Consider the following 20,594-nt stretch of genomic DNA (forward strand, 5'->3'; position numbering starts at 1 on the left):
CTCTTTAAAGTAAAGTAATGTTTGTTAGCTTGCCTGCTAGGTGTATCTTGTTTACTAGCCTACAGTTTCCAAGATATCAAAATAACCTTTAAAACTGGCATCGCATTAGCTACCTTCCAAACCTCTTGTACCAAACTCATTGGAAGGCTTTACAAATCACCGCTAGTAGTTCAGCTCTTTCAGCCTCAAATTTCTCCAGAAGTCTTGTATGAATACCATTTGATGACTCAATACACTCTTGTCTACCTGCTCTACAACCTCATTTACTGCAGCTTTGATTTGAAGCTGATCTTCTGACGTATCAAAGTGCATCAGAAAGTGCAACGTCCACAACTTCTTCCACAGGGAACAGACACAAAACAGTTATTGTTTACAGGCTGGTGGCAAGGGGTGAAGGGTGCAGTTCTGCTATGATCTTAATGTCTCTGTATCACTAAATCCTCCTAACTATTGCACAAGGCAAGTTACTTGTCTTTTACGGGCTCTTAGAATGGCTCCTGAGGTAACCATTTCATTTGCCAGACTACAAGTAGGGTTAATTGAAATCCCTGTTAATACTAAGCTTCATGCTCTTTGATCTCCCTCTGGCTGTCACAGCTTGCTGTCACAATCCTGGCCAGTGATCAGAAATGGTCAGTAGTATAATCCCTAAAACTAATTTTCCCATGGGGAACATCAACCCATGCGCTAGCCATTTGGATCACCAAACTATTTTCTCCTTTAAAAGTCTAGTATAATCCTGGATTTGAGACTTTTCAGCTTATACTCACACTGAAGCATCCTGATCATCTAATCTGACCTTCTTAAATGAAGAGGCGCTTTGTTAATTATACTTTCTCTTGCTGTGCTTGAACTAGAGCTTTTGGGGTTTTTTTAATCTTGGTTTTCATGTGTTCAGGTAACAGAGGACTCAGGACAACTCTCAGTAAATTATTCCAACAGTTAAGTGTTTTTACCACTAAATTTTTTGCCTCGTCTGCAACCGGCATGTGTCTGCCACCCTTCCATCACATCCTGACTGCTTTCTGCTAGGTTGAAGAATCAGGTGGTTTTGGGGGGGGTTAATTCACTGTAACACTTACATTGACATCGAGTCACTTCTGTACGTTTTCATTCAAGGTTTCATGTTTATTTTCTGGCCATTCTTCAGTTTTGTAGTACTTCTCAAAGTGATAATAACAGAATTAGACACAGTGCATGTAAAAAATTCTTTTTCACAAGTGCCAAATGCAGTGAAAATAGAACCTCTCTTATTCAATACTCAGCTCTTAATACATCAAAGAATCACATTAACTTCTTCAGCTGCAGCATATCAATAGTAGCTGTTGATTTACTGATTATCCGTTCATATGTCTCTAAGCTTTTTCAGTGTGAATGCTTTCTGACATAGAGCTCTGGTCCTGTAAATGCTGTTCACACTCTGCTGTTAGACATATGAACTCATATTTGGTTAGATTGAAACACACACTGTATGTCAAGAGTCAGTACTCCAAATGAATGAAACTTCCGTATCAGTGATTTATCTTTTTCATTTTTAACAGTTCTTCCAGTCTTTGCAAATTCTACCAAGATCAGTATTTTACTGACAACTGTACTGAGAAATGTGGGATCCCATGAGAAACACAAGCTTTTCAACAATGATTCTTTCTGTGTTACTATTTTACTATCTATTGAATTTTGATACACTTAATACATACTGTATTCATGCATTATTAGTTGAAGAATCTTATGGTACTAAGTTGGTTGCTAACTGATTTGTGGGTTTTTCTCTTTTACCAATCTAGTATTTTAGAGCCATTACCATGATTGTAGGTAAAGGTACTTCTATCATAGAAGTACTTGGCTGCAGGGGGCCCCATAGAAGTCATGAAACGAAGTTAGCTTGACAGGACCTGTTTTGCACAAGCCCATTCTGACTGGCATATTGTCATCCTCAGATTTTAGGGGGAATTGTATCAGATTGACAAAATTAAGGACCTGGATCATCTCACAGAACTTTTAAAGTTATAATGAAACCTCAGCTTTTCACTTCCAGAACTCCCTCACTATTTCAAGCCTTGCTGAAAAACAAACCTTTGACTTTGTATCCAACTGCTTAAAAACACTTGAGGGCAAGTTACTTTGAAATGGCTGTTGTACTTATCAGTCTAAAATCATGGTTGGTTGCTGTCGGAGAGCATATCTTATTAATGAGCCGAAAAGGATTTTTCTCCTACTTCCCCCCAAAGAAAACAGGCCTAAAATATGCATTGATTAGTTCACTTTTTCTACTTCAATACATGTCAGTCTCTGAAAGTCAGACTCCCAGCTCAGTCTCGCCAATGAAATGCTATTCATTACTCCCATTTCCCCATTAGCTCCTTTGTAATTTCTCTCATAATTCTTTCATATTACCGCCCATAAGAGTTCACAAAGTCAATATGCTGTCCTTCACTTCTGTTCACCAAAATCATGTCTGTTGTATTCTCCACCAAAAAAAAACCACAAAAGGCTTCAGGCAATCAGTAACATGATAAACACTTGTTTTCTTGGTTTCTTATACTATGACAGTTGCTGGTACACTTGCTTTACACATGGTTTTTAGCATGGTTTTCTTTTAAAGCTAGGCTTAAGCAATCATGCTATTTATTAGCCCTCTCCCCACAACAACTTCAAAGCCTAACCTATCTCAGTAACTCTGAGAAGGGAGAGAGGGGCCTCACAGGTCATCAGTTTGTACAGGCTTCATGACAACTGGCTGCTAGGTCCAGGAGGCAATCTTTGTTCAGGTCCTTACTGGCAGATATAAGTTCTTATCCCAGAGCTCTTTAGCTGATGAGTTCTTAAAGCGATCAGATTGAGAACTGCTTGAAAGAAGAAAGGCCAGGCTGGGAAGAAGGAGGAATAATGAAATGAGACTAAGCACAAAGCAGTCTGATCTAGAAGGAAAGCTGTCCTTTTGTCCTTCTCTTCAGCTTGTCTCTCCCCCCAGGTAGAAGAGGAACAAAACACTCAGATGCCCTTCTTCATGTATTCCCACTCTTTTAGCCACATTCCGTAAAGAGCGGAGGTTTCTACACAGAGCTCTGCGCTCCTTCCCCTCCCACCTGTGTGCATGCAAGTAAATGAACATATCTGCAAGGCCATGACTCAATTTCCTTCTACATTACCACTTCCTTTCCTAGGCTTCTCTCTCTATTTGTTTTCACTGACTCACTTATGTGGTGAAGGTGAAGGAGGGAGAAACTGGACACTGGGCCCCTTGACATGATGCATCTATGCAGACTTTATGTCTCACTTTTTCACACTCCATGTGCATAGCCTACACTTGCCATAGCAGATCTCACTCCACACACCTTCAGATCTGGGTGAGGGGGGGATGAGTAGGAAGAAAAATGAAGGGGCTGCTCATTGATTGCTCCAGCTGCTTACCCCCTCTCCTGTCAGTATCTTACTTTGCTCCCACTCTGCTAAATGTAAAGTGGCTACATTCGAAGTAGGTGGTCTTTAGCTCCACTTCTCCTACTGTGAATACTATAAGCCACTCATTTACATTTCGTATAGCACATCCAGTGAAAAAGCAACACAGAAAGCATGTACTCCTCCCTCTTGACAGTACACTGACCATTCCTTGTAGAGGGGAGTCCAGCAGGCCAGCCAGCTACCTTTGGCAGGTCAGATTTGACCCAGAGATTGCTAAATGAAGAGTACTGCCTTTTCCATTCTGCATGGCCCATGACTGATAAGATAACTCTGTGCATGAGCCTGTCACTTGAGCTGTTTCTTGCAAAATTGCCAGACCAAAAAAAAACCCATGGGGAGGACTCCAGCCGACAGCCGGGGTTGTTATGGTGAGGGAGGCCTTGGCACATGGTGCTCCCCACAACTGTCACTTTCCTTTAACTACTGAGAGCGTACAGGAGTGTACTAATGACACATAGAAGAGCAGGGATCCTCTGGCAGAACAGGAGTAAAGCAACAGGTCTAACCTGACTCAGAAACGCAACAACTCCAGGCTTTAGATCTGTATAGAGCATAGCATCACAGGATAATTCAGGTGGAAGGCACCCCTTAAGGTCCAAACTCCTGCTCAAAGCAGAGTCAGCTATGAGGTCAGACCAGGTAACTCAGGGCTTTATCTTTTCTGGTCTTGAAAACCCCAACAAATGGACATTGCACAACCTCCCTGGGAAACCCCTTCCAGTGCTTGATACTCCTCACGGTCAGAAACTTTCTCCTGATATCCAGTGTGAGCATCTCTAGTTTTCTTTCCCCACACTCCAGAAGTACTATTAGTGCTCAATTCCTTGGAATATTTCTCCACTATCTTATGTCACTTCACAAACCGTGTTTGCTGCAGCCTCCCATGCAAAGACATGAGAGAAATCAGAGACATCACTGGGAAAAAAAAAACAGAGAGCAATCTTGACTTTAATAGGCTTGAGCTTTCTATTCATTTAAATCTATTCAAGGAATTAAGAGAGATCTTGTCACAATAGCCAGAAAAGGCAGGATCAGGAGATGTCCAAGCCGTGGTCAAAGGTACACTTGCAATGCATTCAGATGTCTGTGCAGGCCTGAAATCTTAAATTACTGACAGTAATCAAGTGACTTTTGCATTGAGTTGGCAGTCAAGTATCTACAAGTTCCCAGATGGGTTTTGCAACCTTGATTGTCCAGCAACTTCAGTGAAAACCTCCTTTACATCACTGAAATCAAGTCCCAGCTGTGAGGAGTATCACTAGTCAGCTCTCTGGGAACTGTCATGGAGTAATCATCACCAATATGCAGACCTGACTTGTAGCTATTATCAGAGGAAGAAACCAGCTGCAATGCTCATTGTGTAATTGCTATCATGCCATGTAACACAAAGCACACGTATGACACTGAGGTGTAAGTGGGTGCATCTGTGGAGAAGATGACTGGGTATCAGGTTAATCTTTCAAGATCACTTTTCAGCTTTTTTCATACCCTAGGAAATCCTGATTTGACTATTACCATTGTGATTTCTGGTGTCCTCTATAAGACTGAAAGATCACCCCACGCAACGCTCCAGCCTTGGGGAAGAGCAGCTGGAAATCTGCCCATGGAAAAGGACCTGGGGGTGCTGAATGACAGGGCTGAACATGAGAAGCTTGTGCCCAGGCAGCCAAGAAGGCCAACGGCATCCTGCATAGCATAGCCAGCAGGGCCAGGGCAGTGATCATCCCCCTGTACTGGGCACTGGAATCCTGTGTTCAGTTCTGGGCCCCTCACTACAAGAGAGACATTGAGGTGCTGGAGCGGGGCAGGGCCTGGAGCACAAGTGTGATGGGGAACAGCTGAGGGACCTGGGGAGTTTAGTCTGGAGAAGAGAAGGCTCAGCGGGGACCTTATCGCTCTCTACAGCTGCCTGCCAGGAGGTTGTAGTGAGGTGGAGTGGGTCTCTGCTCCTAAGGAACAAGTGACACGACAAGAGGAAACAGCCTCAAGCTGCACCAGCAGAGGGTTAGACTGGAGCTGAGGAGCAATTCCTTCCCCAGAGGGTGCTCAGGCATTGGAACAGGCTGCCCAGGTCAGTGCTTGAGTCACCGGCTCTGGAAGTGTTCACAAGTCATGTATATGAGGCCCTCGGTGACAAGGTTCAGCGGTGGTCTTGGCAGTGCTGGGGTAATGGTTGATTCTGTGATTCTATATTATATGACTCCATTTCAATTTTATGCATATGGAGCTGCTCAGTTATGACCCTCTCAGTTACTTTTCGCTAGGGAGAAATAACCAGAAAACTCATATTTAGCAAAGAAAATGTAAAGTTGCGTATCACTAAACATGTGCAAACTATGACATCTAACTAGATCATAGTAAAACATCCCTGCGGGAGATGGAGAAATCATGTGGCTTGCTTAAAAGTGGAATGGAAAAAGGCCCGGAGCAAGCTCAGGGCACAATCCTGCACCAGCCCTTGTGTGGTGAATAAACTAAATGTGACTGATTGCAAGCTTTCTATCCCTAATTAAAACCTCCCAGAATTTGAGTTCAAAATCTGCTCCATGCAAATTCCAAGATAAAACCAATACAAGCGTATCACCCTTCTTATATCTCCAGGACCTACATGGTCTTGGAAAGGCAATACAGAGCCTGTATATTGAACTAAACCTGCAAAATACCAGATACACTATAGAGCAAGAACAGAAAGCTCTACTCATGCTAGGGTGTTAGTTTCCAACCACATCCTAGAACTCAGACCTAGCACTGATTTTCCAAAACAGATCTGAATGATCCTCCCAATATCTCCAGGAAGGCTGGAATGAAAAATCTAGGCTGCCAAATAGGAATTGTTCTGAACAAACCTCCTTAAGCCAAGAACTCCAAGTAAAACTCATGGATCCCACCTTCACCCAGTCTAACCTCTAGGACTTAAAACAGACGAAGCCCCTACTGAAGCAAAACAGTGTAAAAGTTTCAGATGAAGCAGGCATCAGACACTATTACTACACTCATATCTGACTCCCATAGAGATTAGAATCATGGTTGTGCAATTCCCCTTAACACACCTTCATAACATAAGGTTAAGGAAAAATTCCTCAGTTAACTGTATAAATAGGTCCCTAATGTCCACTGTGTTCTCACCATCTAAAATGAGCATATATTGAATAAACCAAAAGTCACTACAGTATGGAATGTTCAATAACTACACCATGAAGGTCTATATCTGAGTGCAATTTGCAGACAAAGCGAATTATCCCATCATAATTCTAATGTACAGATGTTCTCATATATTTTCATCTATGCCCACATATACGTATGACATTTTTATATATATATATATACATATATATATATATATATATATATGAATGATACAGGCTAATAGCTCAGTTATACAAAGCTTTTCTGTAACACAGATTCCAGGTCACAGAGTACAAAAATGCTGCCATGCACAGGAACAATACCTATGTGGTAAAGTATGACAGCTTAACCACAGTTTGGAGTGGAGAGTGGATGTTACTAGATTTGTGTTTGTTCTGTATTTGAGCAGTGTTGTGGAGAGAAACCAAGAATTAATGCTAGCTCAGACACACATTGGGAAAAGGGGTATATATAATTTTCTAGCTAACAGGATAAAAAAGCCCTTGGCAATGTGCATGTGTGGATGATACAGGAAAGGCAGGAGAGGGAGGCAATACATGTTTTGATATGCTACAGGGATGTCTTTACCTCATCCAGGTAAAGAGCTTGAAGAAGCTTAAGGAAATATTGCAGTGAACTTTGCCACATGGACATTACAAAAGCCATAACAGACTTCTTTAGGTCTTGAAGATGTTTGAGACTGGTAAAAGACATGGGTTGGTTGTGGGGATTAAATCCCAAAGTAGAAACTGGAGTCTGTGGCTTAAAGGTTCCTGCTGCAGGAGTAAGTTACTCCCTGGAAGTGCTCTTACATAGGGCTTTTCCCATTGAGCCAAGAAGCGTCACAGCAGCAGGCTTTGACACGGTCCCTCAGATTTATTCTGGGGACATGGTTCAACTCTCTTGCCCTCGAAGGTTTCCTTTTCCCACAGACAACACAGTGCCTGTGTGCCTTGTGGAAAGGCTGGAGAGACACATACTACCGAATTAGCTCTGGTATTCTCCCAGAGATTGTTTTGGTGTCTTGAATGACACATCCCCACGTAACTAACGTCTGCACATGTGGTTTGCACAGAAAGAAATTCTCCTGTGGGGAGGAAAGCGTGCCATGAGATGCTGGTTTTACCTGTAGAGACCTGTGCTTAGGGATCAAGGGATCCCCTGGTATCTGCAAGTGTGTAGGAGGGGAGAGCTAGGTTACATAGTTTAAAGGCTTGGGATCCTCTGCTGTGAAATCCGCATGGCCCAGTGGAAAGATGCGATCCCTCCCACTCTGTCCCCTCGCCCTGCGAGAGGGAAGGGATTCAGTTTTGTTTGCTGCTCTCCATTGAAGTCTGCGTAGGGGGAAGGGGAAGAAGACGTGCAGATCATGCACCGTTATGCATCCTCAGCTAACAATAAACCGCTACCGAGCAAAGGAGGCAGCCGCCGGCCGCCTGATCCCGCTTCGGGAGGCACGCCCCGCACCCCCCCCCCTCCTCCGGAGGCACCGCACTGACCCACATGTTCCGCGACCTTCCGCCACGAGTGACACGGGACACGCTCCGCCAGCCCCTGCGTGCCCCGCAGCCGCGCTGCCCCCGGCCCCGCCGCCAGCACCTAGGCCAGCGGCCGGCGCTCACAGCCGCGCCGCGCCACGGGGGACCCGGGGCATGGCGAGGTGCGGAACGGTCGCGCACCGCTAATGGCGCTGGACGGGCCCCGGGCAGCCGGGAGGGGGGCTGCGAGGGGCAACCGCCGCCCTTCGTGCCAGGGGCCGTCGTGCCGTTATCAGGGCTGGGGCCGCCGCTGCCCGAGCATCCCTCTACCGTCGTCCCTGCCAACGCCTTACCCACAGTGCGGGATCCGATGCAGCCCATCACTCCGGCAGGGCTCCGGGAAGAGGCGGCAGCCTCAGCAGCGAGGAGGCGGAGGAGAAAGGGAGTGGGGGAGGTCGGAAAGGAGCCAGTCCCTTCAGCGGGAAACGCCGGGGTGGCCCAGCCGGGACCGGCGCGGGGTCATGGTCAGGTACGAGCGCGGAGTGCCCCCGCCGGGGCGACGCGGACTGGAGGGGAGCCCGCGGGCCAGGCTGTCATCTACCCCCGCCTCGCCTTCGCGCTTTGTTGCGCTCCCCTTGCGGCTCCCTCTCCGCGGCCGCGTCCCTGCCTCCGCCGTGCCCCCCGCCGCCCGCTCCCCCCTCGGCGGCTCCCCGACGGGGAGGCGGGCTGAGATTGGGTAAACAGCTCCAGCCCGGTAGCGCCGCTCCGATTGGCTGCCGGTCTCCGCGGCCCGGAGAGGAAGGGCCAGACCGGGCCGGGCCGGGGGTCGAGGGCCGGGACCCGCGGCAGGGCGGAGGCGAGGGTCCGCCCGCCTGGGGCGGGACGGGGCGGGCTCCTCCCGCCCGCCCGCCGGGATTGCGGTGCGGAGCGGGGCGGGCACAGGTGAGCAGTGGCGCAGGCCGGGAGCGGGGGATGAGCAGGTAGAGACGGGGGGAGGCGGGGAGGGGAGAGCGGGAGCGGCCCCGGAAGGAGACGCGAGGGGCGCGGGGCCCCGGGGGGCGGCTGTTTCCCGGTAACTACACTTGCCGGCCCGACTCGATTACAGGCAGCCCCCTAGCGGCTGCCTCCCGGGGGGCGGGCCCGGCTCTCGCTGCCGGCTGAGGCGGAGCGGGCGGCCCGCGGCAATCCCTTGTGAGGAGTGCCCGTTGCAGAGCCCCCCAGGGTGCAGATGCGCGGCGCTGCCCTGCCGCTCCCCGCCGGACGGTGAAAGAAGCAAGCTCAACCCTGTGGAAGAAAGAGGCCTCCCCCGCATCCTCCCCGGTAACATGCGCTGAGGAGGGATCTTTCCAGATGGAGAAGATGCTGTTAGGTTCTGCTCCCTTCACAGGCCACATTTTACCTTACCTGACAGCAGCTGCAACAGGCAGTGTCCTCCTGGCCCACCTCCCCACCACTGCAGACTCTCCCCACTCTGCTCCTTTCACCTCCCATCTCTGAAATGCTCATGACTTCTCCCTGTCCTTTTGTGCTTCCCTCCAAAAGCCTCGCTGATCTCACCGGCTTCCTTCCACCAATCTCTAGTAACAGCCAATTGAATTTTTCTGATCCCAAATGAGCCATTTTGTTCTCATCCTTTTGGTCTGTGTTGCTGAGAAGTCATAGAATCAATCATAAACTGGTTTGGGTTGGCAGAGACTTCAAAGCTCATCCAGCTCCAACCCCCTGCCACGGGCAGGGACACCTTCCACTAGAGCAGGTTGCTCCAAGCCCCGTCCTACCTGGCCTTGAACATTGCCAGGGATGGGGCAGCCACAGCTGCTCTGGGCACCCTGTGCCAGCGCCTCAGCACCCTCATAGGGAAGAGCTTCTGCCTAAGAGCTCATCTCAATCTCCCCTCTGTCAGTTTAAAGCCATTCCCCTTGTCCTGCCCCTACAGTCCCTTGTAAAAAGCCCCTCTCCAGGTTTCTTGCAACTCCTTTAGGCACTGGGAGCTGCTCTAAGATCTCATCAGAGCCTTCTCTTCTCCACGCTGAACAAGCCCAACTCAGCCTGTCTCCATAGGAGAGGTGCTGCAGCCTTCAGAGCATCTTCGTTGCCAAGTCATGACAGAAGAACAGTCCTGATTAACAGCGGTAATGGGGAACAGGTAGGTTCATTCATTTTCCCATTCACAACTTACAGTCAGCCTAAGGAGAGAAGATAATATTCACGTGGAAGAATAAGCAGGAAGTGTGCTCACACAAAGTCAGTTCACAGACTAAAATTCATGGTAGGAAGGACAGAAAAAATGGTAGGAATGTCTGAATATATGCAGTTATATTATTTTTCCCAATGTATCTGCACTGTTGAAACCTAAGTTGTAAAAATGCTTGGAAACCATGGGTCTGATGGAACTTTGTTAACCAGAGGTGTTTCAGAATCTCTGAAAAGCGGACCCATATTGACCTCCAGGGCTAATAAATACAAAGAAAGGGGAAACAAAAGCAAATCAGAATGGAGGAGTGCTGTATTAAGAGGCAAAGCCTGTTCCTGATAAACCTGTTGTAGGTTAGTGACTGCCCAGCTACTGTTGTCACCTGTAGTCTCTTGTAGACAGATCAGGACAGCTGTCCTTAAGAGTTCACCAAACAGCATTTGCACCTCACTGTAGCCTGAGATGTGTTAACTGACACAGCTGCTCCTCTGCCCAGAGGAATTCTGGTTTCACATTAATCCCCTTCTCCTCTTCACCCGCCCACCCAGTCTAAATCTGTTCCTCTGTGAACCTCCTTTCTGCACTGTGAGTGATCTCTGCTGTGGCTTCTTTTGCAGTGAAGGCTTCAGGTAAGTCACATGGACTCGTCTTTATTGCCCCTGTGTGATGCTTTTGCTTGTCTATCACTTTGTCTCAAGCTCAAAGTCATATGCTGGGTCCTAGCAAGTGCAGTTTGGCTTTCATTAAGGAACGATACCATCTACATCGGTCTGCTCTGACTTCAGCCTCAGGGTGTGATTCCACAGGCAATTGAGCAAGTCCCAGCACTTGCCCTGTCTGAAAAGCAGCTTTCCAGTTCTTGATAGGCTGGTCTTCTGCTGCTTTAGTCAGGTGGTGGTTTACATAGGGATCTGGCGAGCACCTGTGCTGCTGCAAGGCAAGTGTCAGGTATGCACAGCAGAGAAAGAGAACTGGAAAGGAGGAGGATTATACTCAACTGGACTGCTTCATGGCTGTCTTGCATGTTCTGATGCCACAAGCTCTCTCTTTTTTTATTTGGAATCAATATCACTTAGCCGTTGGACACACTACCTGTCTTGGCATGCTTTGTCTGCCATTTTCAACATAGTCAGTTTGATCAAAGGATAGACTCTTCATCTTTTGGTTCTCATACATTTATTCATTATGGATCCTGTATACACAAATGTCCATATTTAAAGTAAGTTTAATTCTTAGTAGAAGTTGGGAAGACTTGGTTAGACAATCATCTATGAGCTTTGACACAGTTCCTTGGCTCTTCTGTACTGGAGGTTCCATACAAAAGGGAGCTCATCATCAATAAGCAATCAATACCTAGAACCTTTACTAATTAAATTTGGCTACAAAACAATTACCATACAGTAGCATAAGAAAACAGCAGCTATTTTACATTCTGAAGAAATATATGATTTCATGAGAATATGACTTCATGGGAGTTATCATGTAGGAGGGAAGTGACAGAACTGAATCTTTGAACAGGGAACTAAAACCGAGTATAAATCTAACTGTCCCCCACAGTTTCTGTCCTTGCTGTTCCTGAGCAACACTATTCTTCCCACTAATGCTGCAAGGAACAGGAGGTAAATGCCAAAACCTACATTGTTTTGTTTCCTTTGAACTACGCTTTCTGACAGGCGCTGAATATTTTCTCTAAGCATTGAGAAAATAATAGCCTTCTTAAAAAATGAGGCTGTAATTTCATGTAGGAAATTGTGTATGAAATACATTTTATAGGGGCTGATTTTAAATGCTGGTCTGAAAGATCTTCAGCTCTAAGTTTCCGTCAGGGTCATGAGATGGAGTCATTTAAGTATCTAGAGACAAACGTAAATGGATTCTTTACATATCTGGGTATCTCAGAAGGAAGGAGCAGTAGGAAGCAGCTACTTGCAACCCCCTAAATTATTTGTATGATTATTGTAGAGCTGTAGACCTCCCCCTTGACAGACCATATTGTGAGAAGTATGCTGGGCAAGAGAGAAGGAAGAGCGTGGCTGTGTTCGAGTTATCATGAGCTGTAGGTCCCAGCTGTTAGGAACTTCTGTTTGCAGAGCAGAGCTTCAGGGCTGCCTGAACTAGGTCAAGGATGCTGAGGGTGGAAGGGCAACATTAAGCTTCCTTGGCCTTTTTCTTCCCCCAGTCCTGCACCATTGCCATGAGCACAACAGAGGAATTGACTGAGATGCCATAATCAACTTTTTAGTGTGTGCTCCTTGGTTTGGGATTGAAAACAGGCACAGATCCATGCCTCTAAGAGCCTCTTCCCCCTATCCCTCGCACCCAGAGTGGGCACTCTTATAGGTGTCAGCAGCAGTGGTAAGGGGAGGAAAACATACTTCCAGGAAAGCTAAAGCTAGTGACCTTGTGCTCAGTAGAGGGGCTGGTTACAGCACAGAACAAAGCAGTTTCAGAACAAGCTCTGATTTTTCACAACTTGTTCTAAATCCACACTAAGGCACCTCTATCATAAACCTGAAGACACACTTATGCAGTAAATTGTTAACTGTTTGGTTGCCTTTTAAGAGATGGCTGTTCAGCATTGTTTATCTTCTCTATAAGCCATTGATAAATCTACTAAACCTACTTTTCTAGAGGTTCCCTATAGCTCTATATAAAGATCTTATAAATACTGGAACAGCTTCTTTCTAAAGAACACTGCTTATAAAATACAGAGCTATTGTCACTGTCATACCTGCTGATCAAATTTATTCATCAGTTAATTATCAGGGATACAGATTGTATCCTAGTAGGTAATGTGCCCTTGTCATCTGCATTAGCTGCCATTTAAACCAGTTAAAGTGAAAAAGAATTACCAATAGAAGTCTTGCCACTTGGAAGTAAACATTGACAATCCCCAAATAATTTAAAATGTCTTCCTTCTATTATTCATAGACTCATAGAATCAGCCAGGTTGGAAAATACCTTTAAGAACATCGAGTCCCACCGTTACCCCAGCATCACCAAGGCTACCACTAAACCATGTCACTGAGGGGCTCACCTTCACAGTTTGGGAACACTTCCAGGATGGTGACTTCACCACTGCCCTGGGCAGCCTGTTCCAATGCTTGACAACCCTTTTGGTGAAGAAATTGTTCATAATATACAGTTTAAACCTCCCCTGGTGCAGCTTGAGGCCATTTCCTCTTGTCCTATTACTTGTTACGTGGGAGAAGAGACCAGCCACCTCCTCACTCACCTCATCCTAACATTAGTTCATGTCCCCCTAGAGGTCTCACTGGCAACCATGTCTATCCTCCCATGAACAGGCTCTGAAAAACGATTATTCACCACCTCCTCCCTTTCTGATCCTTTTAAGAATCCTTATTTAAAATCCTGTGGCCTGACCAACTACTGTCCCAGAAAGACATGGAGAAACGTCCTACATGCTGCTTGCAAGATGTGTCTTCAGCTGTGGAACAAATACAGAGGCCTATGAAGTTCATGAGTAGGAGATGTTTACAAAAATAGTATCTCTATCAGATCTGTAGAGGCAGGAATCGTCCTCAGGGACTGTTGCTCCAATATGCTTCTCTGCTGGCCTCCTGCCACTGGCAGTATGGATTCCCCAGTAAATGCTGCTTCTGGCAGAGATTTCTGATTGCTTCATAGGAGTAATGGAGTACTTGCCACAAGAGTTAATTCTATCTCAAGCTGTATTAGCTACTGATAGGATTTTCATGGGGACCAAAAAGGAAATGAAATAGCAAAATGACTCATACTGTTCTTTCTTGTTCAGAGCTTATTTGGTGAAGAAGACAAACAGAAAGGCTTTTTATGAGGTTCAAAGAATAAAAAAAGCAGTACCAATGTAGTTCAGATCCTGAAGTGGTGTGACTTATCTGACATAAGTGTAAGTCTGGGTCCTTTCAAGGTGGGAAAATATTTGAGGCTGTGTGAATCATCTGAAGATTAAAAAGGACAATAGGTGGAGGTATAGACGTAGGATATATTTGCATTGCAAGCTGTGATGTAAGCTCATGCTTACCTACATTTACATCTGAGCAAATGTCATCTTGTTCTGCCTGCATCCAGTGCTCCTCAAAAACTTTATGAGAGCATCTTAGTTTAGTGCAGTGACGGAACTGATCAATCCACACCCCCGAGAGTGTACCTGTAAAAATTCCTCCTGGGATTTTGTCCCATATTGCTAAAGAGAGGTAATGGTGAGCACCAAAACATTACTTTTCCTCTTCCCCTACATGGCGAGTTCTCAGATTGGCCCATGCTGCTGAAGTAGAGACACACACTTTGCATATCCTGGCATTATCTATTGAAAACTGAACACTGATGGAGTGTCCCAAATTAAGGACAACCTTACTCAGAGGAATGAAGTACTTTGCTGTTAGCCACATACCTTAAAAACACTCATTTTGATGCAGGTCGAATTTTAAAACAATGTATTTCTGAAGCAAATTTTAATTTCTTAAGGATTTGTAGTTTCAGGGGGGTTCAGAACAACATTACTGGTTTGCAGCTTTTCAGCAAATGTAATATTCTCTCAGCATCTTTGTCGACATTTGATTTTTATCCAGAGTCATGCAGAAGTATCACATTCAATTCCATATATATTAAGATCTCATCTTTCATACAGTTCCCATTTCCAGACTTTCACAGAAGACAGAGAAAAGGAATTTACCATCTGGAACTGTGGTGGTGTGGTCTGGTCTGTTCTGATTTCACCAATGCCTTTGTAGCACACTGACCTACTGCACAGGGATCATGCATCACCTTCCATTTGAGCATGGAGAACCACTGCTCTCTGAAACTGCTTCATAATATCAAAGCTCAGTATCAAAGGATTAGCCAGTCTAGCTTGCTTCATCTATCATAGGCTTCACCCACTCAGCAACACCATTCTGGCAAGGATCTTTCATAAATCTATTCTGCATCCTTATATCCTTACCTTGTGTCTGAACCAGCTAAATGCCTGCTCACACTGAATGAGACAGGAGGTAGCCTGGGCTGAGGTCTGAAATTCCAGTTTCTAATGCTATGGCCTGGGGCTTTTTTCCACCATCACATGAAATGGGAAGATGAGAGAGTTCACAGATAAGCGACTCTTTCTCACTCCTTCCCTGCCAGGAATGGCTCAGCAGATGCTAACAAATAAGAAGGAAAAATTAAAGGAAATTCCAGGAATGTGAGCAAAAGGGAACTTGGTGAATCTATGGCTGTCACACTGAGAGTGTGCAGGTTCCTGATCAGCAGGTAGGTAGTGCCAAGAGGGGAGGTGTGAGGAGGCAGCTTTGGAGGGTTAAAAAGGGTACATGATGTGCACTAGGAAAACAGATGCCATCATTGACACAACTGTGAGGTGTGTATTAGGCTCTGCATCCACGTCAGTTGAATCTATGCTAGTGGGGTTGCTTAGACTGCATTTGTAAAAACAATCTGCAAGCAGTTAATGTGCTCTCTTAAATTCCCAGTGTTACGTAAAAAGGCACAATATTTTTTGCCTTACAAAACATCAGTTGTCATCTCCTCTCCCTTTGATACACTAGAGACAGAGAGGTAGGAGCTCATAGAAATTGCAGATACTAACTCTTTTAAAAATAAGGGGCTTGTTTTTCTGCAATGTGGTTTTGGAGTTCTTTAAATCTTACTAAAAACATATGAAAATACCCCAAACCTTAAAATCCAGTCTGAACAAAGAAAACAGTTGTTTTTAAAACAGCTACTGATTCTGTCCTCACTGCTGAATTCTTGTATCTGAAAAATTGATAGTATAATATATCCAGAAGCAAAATATTGACTTAAAAATAGCCCTCATATTTAAAGAATCTCCAGAAAGTACCCTCTGCCGTATAACACAGAGTAAACAGCTGCTGTGAGTAGGCTCTGGCAAATCAACATTGACTCAAACTATTTTTGTCAGGCCTGCTGCTGTATCTGGGGGATGTGAATACATTCTACCTGCTCTGCTGTGCTGCACTCCATAAGGAATAGGGTGGGATCCAGAATGCTTATTTGAAGGTGACTCTTCCATTCCTTTCTGTATTTACAAGTCTTTGGGGTCAAATGTTCTCACAGCCTCTTTAATAAGCATATCTGGGCCTTGCTTCTTCCTGTGTTCTCTACTGAAGCCTGAGGACCAGGATCTCAGAGGCTGCCTTGGTACCTTCTTATTGTCTTACAACCCTTAACATCCTGATGGTGCTTCTGGCTAGGAGACATCCCCCTACCAAAAGCAGGCCAGGAAAGAAGAGCATCCTGTCCTCAAACCCACTGTGATCATAGCTGATCTTTGAAAGAAATACCCTGACTTCCTGGGTTTTGTGGCAATGCAATTCAAGAGGTGGCCACTAGAAACTTCTGGAATAATAATGTTTATTGATGCACAGTACATGGAGGCATATGTATCAGTACTGGGCTAAAGTCCATGTGCAGGAAAGCCAGCCACCAGCCTGGGTAGCAACCAGTAATCCTGTCACTTCCCTGTCGCATAGGGAGTGCTACTGCCTTGGAATGAGGCACCCATCAGGTGAGAATGCCTGCTGGCCAGGGCTGAGGAGGGCTGCCTTTAACACTGCTGTGTTTTTGTGCTGGCACACAGTTGTGCTGGTTTTCCATACACCTGGTTGAGTTTGTGACTGACCAAGCAACTGCAGTTGGGTACCCCTGCCATGAATCACTGGTGGTTTTAATGCCTGCAAGTACTTTTCTTTAGAATTGTTTGGGTTGGAAGGGACCTTTAAAGATCACCCACTCCAACACCCCCCTGCCATGGGCAGAGACATCTTTCACTAGCACAGGTTCCTGAAAACCGTGTTCAGTCTGAGGAGCAGTGGCTTGTCCTTACCCAGCATCTTTACATTTCCACCAACCCTGTTCTGACCATGTTTTTGTCAGAAAAGCAATTTTAACTGGAATCCACATATACATTCTTTCAATATATGGAGTTGGTTGGGTTGGTTTTTTTTTCACAGTATAATACTATACTGAGCCACTACAATGTTTCAGAAAAGTTTCCCACTTCTCACATTAGTGTCATAGGCCCATTCTCATGTAGTAAGGCCATGAAACATACAGTTAATGCAAGAGCATGTCTTCTGTGCTTTGGGGGATCTTGGCTTTTCTCTGCTCTCACAGAAGGCTGCTTTTCCTTTCTATCTCTCCAAATCTGCAGTAGGTAAGAGAACATTTATCATACTTTCATATTTATACTACTCTTTCTTCAGCTGTGAGAAAGACTTGAAACAATTGTAGATGAGAAGAGTTCTGGTCTCGTGGTCCCTCAAATCACATAAATAATTGCTATGTTTGGGAGCGTGGAATTCTGCTGGCACCAACGAGGTAGCTTGAAATTCCATTCCTTGCTTGGAGGTGCAGGGATTTGGAGAACAATTTTCAAGTCAAAAGCAAACACAAATGGAAATGTAGGACTCTGGTATAATCTGGTAAGGGAGCAAAGAAGATAGGATACAGCATACTAGAGGGTTCTCATTGGTGTAGGCTGAAAGACAAAATAAATGCTGAGTCTATTCAGGGAGTTGTTCCAGCCTCGAAACTAAGCCAGGAGCTTAAGAATAGTCAAAAAGAGTCTACAATTCAGTGTCCCTCTAACCTTCACTGCAAGTATAAGGTTAAAATTAGGTCATTAAGTTGAATTTAGGCTATTGGCACCAAAGGGCTGATAACTGTGGTGATACCAAGTCTGAGGAGTTTGAGGCAATGAGCCAGTCCAAAACTTCACCTAGGTTCTTCAAAGCATTCCTCTCAGTACTGAACCATACCCTTTACCCTTCTCTATTCCATTCCTCAGGAAGACTCATTTGCAGTGTGTAGTCTAGCCCCTGTGGAATGCCTCTTTTTGAAACTTAGGAGGGAATGGATGCAGACAGTATTCCACATGTACATTCAAATTTGGACCTCTATACAGATTTCTTCTTTCTTGGATCAGGAAAAAATTGATGCCATTTTACTGCATTGGAGAAATGCAGGCTGTCCAGTGGCTCCCAAAGCAAGTGGACAACTAGAAGTGACTAAGAAGGCTCTTTCACTTTCAGGGTGTTACATCTGAGGTTGCTGTGGTCATCTTGCACTGCATGACCAACATTGGTTTGGATACAATACATGGCTCTTGCACTAATCCACACTATTTTCTGCTTTACTTCAAAAATACATTTTCAGTACAGATATATCCTTTATCAAATCTTATTTTTGTTTCTTATCCTTAAGATAAGAGGCTTGATGACCACCTTGGGAGGACACCGTTTTGGAGACCATGGCCATAAAGGTCAAATAAAGAGGAAGCAAAATGATTATTGCTGGTAGGACCCATCAGGCTCTTCTCATGACAAACACCACATACCAAGGTCTTGGGAAGAAGGTGGGAGACCCAGGAAAAGCAACACTGCTCTGGAGAAATAGCTTTATAAACCAGTAATAATAACAGTGGTAACTCATCTGGGAGCTGCATGTCCTGCCAAGGAGCTCCTGTCATGTGGGAGTGCTGGAAATGGAGCTCCTTCCCTTGCATAGCAAGGGTTTGCTCTGGGGTTGGTTTGTTCATGGCCTATTCTAGTGTTTTAGTCAGAGTAATCTAACTGTATATGTATGGCTAGAATGACTTTCTGAAGTATGTACATATACATGTGTACTGTGCAATACTTTTCATAGTGGGATTTAAAGACCCACAGTGACCCTTCTCAGCCATCACAGGGGCTCTGTGTAGCTGCTGAACAGCTCCCCTGCTTGGGGAGGGACACTTCTGAAGTGTGCTTTGTCGGCAGACTTGGTTTTTGAAGGGAAGCAGCAGAGAGACACCAGTTATCTGTCCTGGGTAGCTGGTTGTTCAGAGACTTCTCATAACCTTGGCAAACAGTGTTCCTGACTGCGTGCCAGCTGCACAGATGCAGGAGAATGACTGGGCTCATGAGGACTGGAGGCTCTGCTGTCCCCAGGGCAGCTGTGTTTGGCACCCAGCTGTTGACACGCATCCTGCGAGGGGACTGAGACACTTGAAGCTGCCATTTGGTCAGGGGAAGGGCAGCTCTGCACGTATCACAGCATCCGTAAAGAGTGGGAGCAGCAGCTGTGGCACATGTTAACCTATGCCAGATGTAGCTTTTCACATGCCGAACACCCTGTGTGAGGAAGGGAATGAGAAACCCATCAGGAGAGGGTTGTGCTGTGGGAGCACAACAGATCCCAGGAGAGCTCTCACCAGGGTGTATTACACCTGCTGGTCCATACGGATGCAGACAGCTTGCTGCAGATGGCCCTACCCTAGACAGTGTGGGCCTGACCTTGTCTGCACCTCTTAGTCTGGGAACCAAAGCAGACCCATTATATACTCCCAACTCTGCCAGTAGGCCCAGACATAGAATTTAATACAGCACAGGGAAAGCTTATGAGTAGCAGCTTAGCATTAATCAATAAAATGTGGTTAGACTAAACAGAATTTATATGACTAAAGAAGTATCAGAGATGCAACAAGGATATAAGTCAGAACTTCTCTTTGCTTAGGAAAAACATGGGACTTCTACGTGGCATCACCAATTATTAACTAACTTTCACTGAGATAAAATCGTAGAATAGTTAGGGTTGGAAAGGACCTCAAGATCATCCAGTTCCAACCCCCTGCCATGGGCAGGGACACCTCACACTAAACTACGTCACCCAAGGCTTTGTCCAGCCTGGCCTTGAACACCTCCAGGGATTGAATATTCACAACTTCCCTGGGCAACCCATTCCAGCGCTTCACCACCTTTACAGTAAAGAACTTCTTCCTTATATCTAACCTAAACTTCCCCTGTTTCAGTTTAAAGCCATCACTCTTGTCCTATCTCTACAGTCCCTAATGAAGAGTCCCTCCCCAGCATCCTTATAGGCCCCCTTCAGATACTGAAAGGCTGCTATGAGGTCTCCTCTTCTCCAGGCTGAACAGCCCCAACTTTCTCAGCCTACCTTCATATGGGAGGTGCTTCACCCCCTGATCATCCTCATGGCCTTCCTCTGGACTTGTTCCAACAGCTCCATATCCTCTTTATGTTGAGGACACCAGAACTGCACACAGTGCTGCAAGTGAGGTCTCACGAGAGCAGAGCAGAGGGGCAGGATCACCTCCTTCAACCTGCTGGTCACGCTCCTTTTGATGCAGCCCAGGATACGGTTGCTTTCTGGGCTGTGAGTGCACACTGAAGCCGGCTCATGTTCATTTTCTCATCGACCAACACCCCCAAGTCCTTCTCCGCAGGGCTGCTCTGAATCTCTTCCTTGCCCAGCCTGTAGCTGTGCCTGGGATTGCCCCAACCCAGGTGTAGGACCTTGCACTTGGCTTGGTTAAACTTCAC

The 20,594-nt window shown here is 45.8% G+C and overlaps 2 protein-coding genes across 5 annotated transcripts in view; one reads left to right on the forward strand and one right to left on the reverse strand.

The window, feature by feature from the left end:
* FAM131B (family with sequence similarity 131 member B) overlaps positions 1-8,553 on the reverse strand; it is a 25,769-nt gene extending 17,216 nt beyond the window's left edge. For both annotated transcript variants that reach the window (XM_061454308.1, XM_061454309.1), the window contains exon 1: positions 8,420-8,553. In XM_061454308.1, the coding sequence (XP_061310292.1) occupies positions 8,420-8,447 (28 nt within the window). In that variant the 5' untranslated portion in view covers positions 8,448-8,553. The remainder of the gene's footprint in view (positions 1-8,419) is intronic.
* Positions 8,492-20,594, forward strand: part of ZYX (zyxin) — a 26,404-nt gene continuing 14,301 nt past the window's right edge. Inside the window, exon 1 of one of the 3 annotated variants that reach the window (XM_061454306.1) lies at positions 8,492-8,595. The gene's annotated coding sequence lies outside the window, so the exon portion shown is untranslated. Of the gene's footprint in view, positions 8,596-8,960; positions 9,009-15,413; positions 15,508-20,594 lie in introns of those variants that run through there. The other 2 variants (XM_061454305.1, XM_061454304.1) reach the window with 2 other exon arrangements.

This window comes from Pezoporus flaviventris, unplaced genomic scaffold (assembly GCF_033815535.1).
Source record: "Pezoporus flaviventris isolate CSIRO_AGI_PZ_B2104156 unplaced genomic scaffold, CSIRO_AGI_Pfla_v1 ptg000015l, whole genome shotgun sequence".
Classification (NCBI taxonomy): domain Eukaryota; kingdom Metazoa; phylum Chordata; class Aves; order Psittaciformes; family Psittacidae; genus Pezoporus; species Pezoporus flaviventris.